The sequence below is a fragment of the Triticum aestivum genome, chromosome 3B (assembly GCF_018294505.1).
Source record: "Triticum aestivum cultivar Chinese Spring chromosome 3B, IWGSC CS RefSeq v2.1, whole genome shotgun sequence".
NCBI lineage: Eukaryota > Viridiplantae > Streptophyta > Magnoliopsida > Poales > Poaceae > Triticum > Triticum aestivum.
Window position 1 is genome coordinate 558,865,276 of NC_057801.1, and position 8,871 is coordinate 558,874,146.

General features: G+C 42.1%; 1 protein-coding gene across 1 annotated transcript; it reads right to left on the reverse strand.

Moving 5' to 3' along the window:
• Positions 1–209: 209 nt before the first annotated feature.
• Positions 210–6,032, reverse strand: LOC123070898 (nuclear matrix constituent protein 1b). Its single transcript, XM_044494301.1, has 8 exons — positions 5,661–6,032; positions 4,310–4,519; positions 3,780–4,033; positions 3,322–3,592; positions 3,149–3,232; positions 1,391–3,066; positions 1,080–1,302; positions 210–728 (listed from the first exon to the last, which is right to left on the reverse strand). The coding sequence occupies exons 1-8, from the start codon at positions 5,808–5,810 to the stop codon at positions 591–593; spliced, it is 3,006 nt and encodes a 1,001-aa protein (XP_044350236.1). The 5' UTR covers positions 5,811–6,032; the 3' UTR covers positions 210–590.
• Between the last annotated feature and the right edge of the window lie 2,839 nt (positions 6,033–8,871).

Consider the following 8,871-nt stretch of genomic DNA (forward strand, 5'->3'; position numbering starts at 1 on the left):
CTAACATCTGACCTGACCTGACCTGACGTGGCCCTGTTTGTCAGTCAGCATGCTGCTTATCTCCAACAAGCAAATCTATTGCGATGCAATGCAATGCTGCAACAGTCGAAACAACACCTAGCAGCAACCGGGTGCTCGAAGAAGAGACCACAGCAGCATCAATCAGACAAGCCACAAATTTCTTGCAAGACAACCATACGAGTCACACATCAAGAGAATAAAAATCACCTACTTAAACGAGCACTGAACAGGCTACTGTCACACCACCCATAACGGCAGCACTAATACTCATCATATGGACTGTTCCTACACCCCCAATCAATTTGTACACAAACGACAAGCTATCAACCACTTTACACGTTGAAGCCTTCAGGATGTGAAAATAAAGAACGCATGCATGGCGTGATTCATCACAGCGGCTTCAAAAACCTCCGCTGCTCACAGGCACACAAAACCAACAAGCACCCAACCTTTCAACCCCAAAGGTGGAGACACAAATGTAGCTAAGAGCAAAGCAACTTCATAAGAGCCAGGTTACTGTCAACCTACAGTCATCTCTGTATGTCTAATACTACCGGGGAAGCTGCTACTCATGTGATGAGGAAACGCCACAACTTCTTCGCTGACGAACTTTTCTCTTCTTCCTCTTCCTCTTCATCTTCGTCATCAGTATCTTCATCATGCTCATCCCTGCCTTCAACTGCTCCAGTAGTTGGTTCGGTTGCAGACTGCAAAGGATAAAGCATCAAAACAGTAAGGCGCCAGACAGTTGATAAGCTGAACAATTAGCAGCAACATTATATAAGATTCAAAACTGTATGCTAAAGCAATTAACAACAAGAGCAGTGTGATATATAAGATCCAAAAATGTAAGCTAAACAATCAGCAAAACAAGCTGGCAGGATAGACTTGGGAGTTCAGAGTTATCTCGTTCAGCAGAAAATTAGGTAAAGAAACAAAAATCTAAATACATACCATTCAAGACATAAGAGCTAGAATAACATAAGCAAAGTTTATTACAACACTCGACAATATTTATTAACTGAAGAGGGGCAAACACATCAGGAAAGAGCAGTTACCACTGTGATCTCTTCTGAAGGTTCATCCTCATCAGCAAAATCTGAATTATCCGCTTTCCCATTTGCAAAGGCCAGATCATCAGATGAAGCTGAGTCTACTGGTATTCTCAGGTTCTGTGGCCCTTTATTGCTGTATTCATGATCCTTGCTGATGCCAGATAATACACCAAGTGGGGCAGCATCATGTTCATTTTTGGAGCACTTCTCCTCTAGAACTGATGGGCTGGCAACATAGGACAGTGTTAATGCAGTACAAAATTTCATTCGCAGGAATTAGCATAAAGATAATATAGTTTATTAGAATAGCATACCAGTTGTTCAAAGTAATTTCCCCTCCAATTACTGTCTGAATAGTGCTCCTTTGGTACTTCCGCCTTGGTTCTAGAGCTTCACTTGGATCATATGACAACAAATAATTCCTTTTCTTCCCAACTTTTGCACCATTAACAACTTCAGGTATTTCTCCAGCTTGGTCGCCTAGCTCATCAGCAAGTGATCCATTGATGTCAGCAGTTTTCCGAAGGTTTTTTGGTGCACCGTTATGAAGAAGTCTACCATTATCATGACCAGAACTCTTCTCAGGAGAGCGTTTGAATATCACCTGAGCACATTTTCGAACCCAAGATACTGGTGTTGAGACTGAAGGTGACACTTCTAGTTTCCTTTCAAGAAGCTTTGGTGCAGAACAGTTCTTAGGAGTTGAATTATGAACTTCGCCACAAGGAAGGAGGCCAGTATAATTCATCTTTGACTTTTCAGAGTCTATCAAAGACAGTTGCTTGTTCTCAGAATCGCTTTTCAGTTCTTTCAACACATCAAGTTGCTGAATTTGTTCTGTTATTGATTCTCGGTCTGAATGTAGGAGCTTTCTTTGCTCTTGCAGTTTCTCTCGTTGATTATTAAGGGCTTCAATGGTGTTTTTAATCTCAGACAGCTCTTGCTCTCTCTTTTCACGCTCCAAATTAGCCTCTTTCCTCTCATCCTCAAGTTTCTGCAATTCAAGCGCAACATGATCTAGTTTTGACATGATCATCACCTTTTGAGAATTTATGTGCTCAAGCTCCATGGATTTTTTCTGCTCAAACTCCTTTTCTCTTTCCCTTAAATCAGCATCGATTTCCATCTGCCTTGCCTTGGCCAAGTTCAGTAATTCCATTCTCTGGTTATCAATGTCTCTTGTAAGATCTTCCCTCTCATGTTGAATCTTAGTCAGCCAACTTGCATGCTCTTGCTGCATCTTACTCATGAACTCTTCATGTTCACAGGAGAGGGTTTCTGAGTTCTTCTTGAACTCAGCACGCAAATTTTCCTTCTCTTGTTTGATGATGTCTGACTGATTATTGAGATACTCTGTCATTACTCTTCGCTCTTCAGTAATTCTTGCAGCTTCCTTCTGTAGCTCCTCTTTCTTTTCATCAAACAGCTCCCATTCAATCTCGAACCTTTCTTTTTCTGCTTGCAGCCTATCGGCATCAGCCACGAGCTCCATTCTTTGGGCTCGAAGATTGTCAATTTCTTCTTTAAGTTTGATCTGCAAAGTAAGCAAATCATCTCTATCTGCTTGGGTTATTGCAAGATTTTGCTGGGCTTGAATTGCTTCCCGTTTCTCCTCTTCAAATAAAACCTTTTCCTTCTCCAAATATAATTTCAACTTTTGTACTTCCTCTCTTTCTTTTTGCAGCTCAATGTATGACGCTTCTCTTTGAGAGAGGAGCTTTCCTTCCTCGTCTTTCAACTCATCTGTTCTCCTTGCTATGGCCTCTTCCTTGCTTGCTAGCTCAGCAAGCCGAATGTCAACATTTTGGTCCCTTTGAGCAAATGCCAACTCTTGCCCACTGAGAGCTCTTTCTCTTTGATCCAGCAATGTCCTCTTCGTCTCCATTTCCGCCTCAAAAGACAAGCGCTTATTCTCCATCTCAGTTTCAAACTCAAGCTTTCTCCTCTCCAGGGCCATTTCTTGTTCATGATTCAGCCTTTCAATCTCAACCTGCAACGGGAGTCAGGATGATTTAGAAGAGGTATAAACTCATTTGCACACATCATCTACAATGTAAACTGGAGAAACCTACCCGTTCTTTATTTGCAATTGTTTCTTGCAAAATCAACAGCTCACTCTCCCATTTGTCAAGCAAGGATTCCTTCTGAATTATAGCCTGTGAGCAAAGCAGTAGTAATATAAAATTCCGCCATTTTAGCAATAAATAAAGCTGCTAACAAAACAATCAGTAAAAACAATACATACTTCCTCCCTGGAAGCTACTGCCTCCATTTTAAGATCCAGCTTGTTTTTCTCTTCCATTAGAGCCATCCGTTCAGCTTCGAGAATCACCTTGTCCTCTTCTAACTTTTTCTCCGACTGAGTTACACGTGCTAACCTCTCAACAATATTTTCATCCCTCTGATTAAGAAGTGATTGTTCTTTCAGTAGCACCTGCTCCTTCTCATGCAACATTTTCTTCATATCATTCAACGATTTCCTTTGTAAACTAATATCCTTTTCTTTGGCCTCATACCTGCAATGACATACTCCAATCAGATAGCAAAGAAGAAAGATGCCCACAGGACCACCATATTCAAGAAATGGACGTACAGCATACATCATAATTTACTAGAACATAATACACCCCAATTTATATATTGAGAGACTATTGATATTGGTTAGAAAGGCCAACTTAATTCCACAAGATATTGAATACTCACTCATGATCACTAGAAAGACGGTATCTTCTAAGCTGATCTTCACGTTCTTCCATGTCTTGTAAAGTTCTCAATGCAGCATTACGAGCACGAGTGCACTCTGCTTCCAAAGATTTTGCTGCAAGAAGCTTCTCTTCTGCCTCATCAAATTTCTTTTGAGCAGTATCCATCATTTCAAGTGCTTCAGCTGATTTGGTTTCGTAGGAAACCTTTATTTCGGCTGTTTCTGCACGCATATCATGCAGTGCTTTTTCAAGCTACATGAAAAACATGGAATCAGAGGCAGATTAATAAGCAGATATATGAAGTGGAACATAAACTTAACGTAGGAGTCTAATGCTGGCATAAGAATAGTTGTAAAATAATCATTCAGGAGACCATGATGTTGATGATAAGTCAAGGTTTCACATTCTTCATTTTTTTCATGTTCAATTTAATGTCCATCTTTGACGAATTCATGGATAGCAGTGACAGGTTATTACAGAATAAAAAGAAATTAGGCTTCTACAAGCTTAATTAAAAAGCAATCTTACATTAGCAACACACTCCTTCTGAATGCCTACATTCTTTTTTAGGTTTTCTTCCCTCTTCCTTGTTTCAGCTAGAGCAGATTGCTGGGAAGCTCGTTCACGCTTGTGCATGATCTCAGCAGACTCCATAGAAGCTTTGAGTTGTTCATGCTTGGATACCAATTCCTTTCGCTCCAATAACATAAGCCCGAGGTTGTGCTGGTAATCATAAACCTACAGCCAAATAAGTGCACAAAATAAAGAGATAAGAGTGAGTCAGAGGTATGTGACAGTTTCCAAACAGGATAGCTTACAGCATATACTGAACATTAGCCTTTTGACATGGATCAGGAGGGAGGTTTGTGTATTACTCCCTCCGTACCGAAATACTAGTAGTTGGGGGAAACTAGTACAAGTTCCCCCAACTACAAATATTTCGGTACAGAGGTAGTATAAAAATTATCTAGCTTTAATGGTTCCTACTTCCTACAACATATTGAGCAACCCGATTAGCAACCTGTACAGTTGAAAAAACATCAGCCTCCACACAGATGCAGGAGATGAAAGTATACTGTTCGTCGGAAACTTTGGTACAATGTTGATACAGTTAGGTCTATATGAGACAAAGGTGGACCTAAGTACAATGTACATCCTTTGACTAATCCAAATAACCTGATTGATTCTTTATCAGAGTAAGGCTAAGAAAATGTTTGCCAAAAATTTGCACCAAATCTGCACGGTTCGTTGCTGACACCAATAAAATACAGAAGATTTTATGCAAATGCCAGTTCTATTGCAATCAGCGTAATTCCCTCCAGCCTTTCTGTTGAATCTAATTCTATTACCGAGCTACACGCGGACCTCTGTTGAACCATTCACTGCAAACGAACTCGTTATGGATATACTGTATTACAATGCCAATAGTTGCAGCAGTTGTGCCAAGGAACAAGAACCAAAAATGGGGCAATATGCAATCCCAAGTCAACAACAAAGAAACCTAATCTGCAAAATATACGCCTACAACAGTCAACTCCGCCCTACAGATACTGGGCAATGAGCCAAAACGACGCATTTCATCGTTAGGCAACACATTCACGCACCACGGCACCAAAGGAACCTAGAAACGAGGCTGCGAGCAGAAACCAAGAAGCCGTCTTCCCACCAATCTGCGCACAGAACGCCGCCACCGTTGGCCAAGCGAAACCAAGAAACCACGCAGCGACTCGCCAATCCTTTCCATCTAACTCTTCCTTCCTCCTATCCGAAAGAAACCCCAGAAAGACTGCTTCGGCATGCCAAGAACGGCAGAAAAAGAACCCGGCACATCAAACGCGACGCGGCCGGGGTAGGAGAGGGGAGGGAGGGAGCGAGGTACCTCGGTCTCGAGCCGCGAGATGTAGGCGATGAGCGCCGCCTTGTCGCGCCGCCTGATGGACTCCTCGTCGAAGCCCGCCTCGCGGAGCTTCCTCCAGATCGCCTCGTCCCCGGCGAGGGCGCCGGCAGCGGGCGACCGCGGGCTGGCCATGCCCGCCGCAACCCTAGATCTTGACGGCGGCGGGGCGGCCCCGGCCACGCGATCCCCGGGGAGGCAGCAGCGCTTTCCGGGCAAGTGGACGCCGCCGTCCCTCTGTCTCCCTCTTCGTCGTCTCTGTCTCCTTTTCCTCTCTGGCTTTTCCAACCCGGTCTCGTGGGATGCTCACGGCGGGTTGGGCGTGTCCGGGGTTTTTACCTGGCCTGTGTGTGGGCGGAGGGAGGGAGGGTTTGGTTTGATGGGTGGAGGAGGGACAGGGGAGGGGAGACGAGCGAGGGAGGCTGGATGGACCCGGTGCACCGGAGTGGCCGTGGCCCTGCGTTAGCTGGATGGGGATTTGATTACTGACAGCAGATTCTTTCCTTATTTCTTTGCTTTGTTTACTTTCTGACTTTATGGTTCAATACAATATATCTCTAAAAAAATATAATTGGGCATGTTTCTTTTATCATATTTTGCCAGCTATGTTGCCTTGAGTATCTCTACCCTTTTGTGGGGATGATGTGTTGTGATGCTTAAATAATGGATATACATTTTTTATTCTATTATGATTTCCATTATATATGGATAATTTTTCTAATATTGTTCCTTAAATAATGGATATACACTTTCCTTTGTGATTCAGAACTAATTTTGAGAATTCTTGGTAGACTGGAAATTTCATCAAATATTTTCACTTTCACTAGTAGGTTTCAACGCACAATAACTTTTTTCTAGCACTAAAGCAGAGTAAAAAAATCATTGACTTAAATTTAATTTTAAAGTGTCTAGCCACACATACCCTTGTTATGCCATTTTTGACTTGGTGTGGATATTCTACATCTTTTTACTGAAATAATTTCAGTGCAACAGTGTTGACTTCATTTTTGGGCAAAGTTCAATTAATATGAGCATACAATTAACATCAGAGCTTTGTTGATGAATTGAAGATGTGTGTGTGAGAGAGAGTGGCTTTGGGTGTGTTTGGTTCCCTGGCAAAATCGGTTATAGTCTCGTTGGGTAAGGACCAAACTTTGGCACCGCTAAAAAAAACTGACTTTTAGAGGCTAGCAAGCCAAGCTACGGCAGGAAAAATTCGCCCTCCAAGGAGAGCCGAATCAGCTCGCTCTCGACGACAAAAACGCATGCACAAAAAATGTCCACTCTTAACCCGCACGCATCCACAGAAAACTGCCAGCAAAAGCAATGCATCCAAAATGCGCAACTTACAACAAGGCTGACAAAGCCGAGCTGGGCTAGCTTAGCTATGGCCCCGCGAGCAATGCAACCAAACGTTTCCTTTGACACCCAAGTCAGTACAACTAACCACAAAAAAATCAAAAACGCACAATGCAAGTTTATTTTAGCCAAAAAAATAATTTTATGTGGTGCTCTATCACACTCGTGTTTGTGATTGACTCGAACATCCGAAATAAGTGCCATCAACCTCTCCTTCCTACCCTGCAAAAAAAGTCTCCTTCCTGGACCAAACCACTCGACAAGCTATGTTTGGTGTCCGCTCCTTGAAGTGTTACATGCATTGCACAACCGAACACAAATTGTGTTGATGTAAAAACATATTGTACAAAAGTTGCAAACATCTAGAAACATATACATTTGAAATGTGGATTGTAGTGGCATTCGATTACCTAGTACTAGTCGACAAAGTAACGATATCTGGAGGTAGAGATAAGTTTACTACTCCCTTGGTTTAGTATCATTCTTATCATTGATTTTTTTTTCAAAAGTGAAGCTTTGTAAATTTTGATTATGTTTATAGAGAAAATTATCTATACCCACAATGTTGAATATATTTTCCATAGGCAAAAGCTAATTTCCTGTCGTCTGGTCGTTTACGACAGATCCGAACGACTCGGATGCCGTTGGATATGAATCGCACGGTTACAGTTTGTCTCGCACTGAGCGGCTCGCGATCCGCTTCTGCCGGGCAGATTTTTTTCTCCCATGATCGTTCTCCACGATCCGCTTCTCTCGGGCGGGAATTTTCTCCTCGTGCGCGGGCAGATTTTTTTCGCCAGTCAGCTCCACCCACGCGGGGTCTTTTCTGGTCGCGCTCCTCCTCTTTTAGGCAAAAATATACCACTCGAACTCAGGTCCCTAGGTTACACAAGCAAGTGAGGGAACCAGCTGGCGTAGGCTAGTATTGGTGTCAAGTTATGCGTAGTTATCTTTTCTATACCACACTAAACTATTTCTTCTCTACAACATCTATCATTCCAATCAAGAATTCTTGTGCTGGACTCTTGTTTACCTTGATTTTGCTGCTGAGCTGCACTCGTTCCTAGTGATTCGACATGGTGCAGCACAACGAATATACATACAATCTAGTATGGGCCAACATAAATATACCCGGTAGCTTATTTTTTCTAATAGCATGGTAATATAAACACTGCATACCTGATAACCTATATAAAAACACCATGATAAGTTTTGTCTTGGGATTTTTTTGGTTGAAAACATACCCGGTAAATTATGTGTAAATAACGTAATAATATAACACAGCAGACCCGATAACTTACGCACAAATACTATGATAACTTTTGACCGGAGAAACAAAGTTGTTGAAAACATGATAACTTTTGCCCCGGTAATTTATGTGTGAACATCTTGATAATTTACGCACCGCAAACATGATAACTTTTCCCTCCGCTGGAGGGAGGGGTTTTGATGAAATATACCCTCGATAACTTCTGTGTAAATATGATGATAATTTACGCATCACTGTTTTGATAACTTCTATAAAAATAACATGATAACTCATACATCGTAGACATGATAAATTATGTACCCAGTCCTGGTAACTTTGTCGGCGGGGGTAGGGGTGAGGGGAGTCGTTGAAACATACCACGATAACTTCTATGCAAATAACATGATAAATCACACATCGTAGACATGATAAATTATGTACACAGTCCTGATAACTTTGCCGGTGGGGGTAGGGGTGGGAGGAGTTGTTGAACCATACCACGATAACTCTTATGCAAATAACATGATAACTCACACATCACAGACTTGATAACTTATGTACCTGATCCTGGTAAATATGGCGACTGTG

Excerpts from the sequence above, each read along its gene's own strand:
- LOC123070898 (XM_044494301.1), bottom strand. The coding sequence starts at position 5,810 with ATGGCCAGCCCGCGGTCGCCCGCTGCCGGCGCCCTCGCCGGGGACGAG. Across the intron at positions 3,067-3,148 it reads CAATTGCAAATAAAGAACGG|GTTGAGATTGAAAGGCTGAA; the intron begins GTAGGTTTCTCC and ends CTCCCGTTGCAG. Across the intron at positions 1,303-1,390 it reads GAAATTACTTTGAACAACTG|CCCATCAGTTCTAGAGGAGA; the intron begins GTATGCTATTCT and ends CTATGTTGCCAG.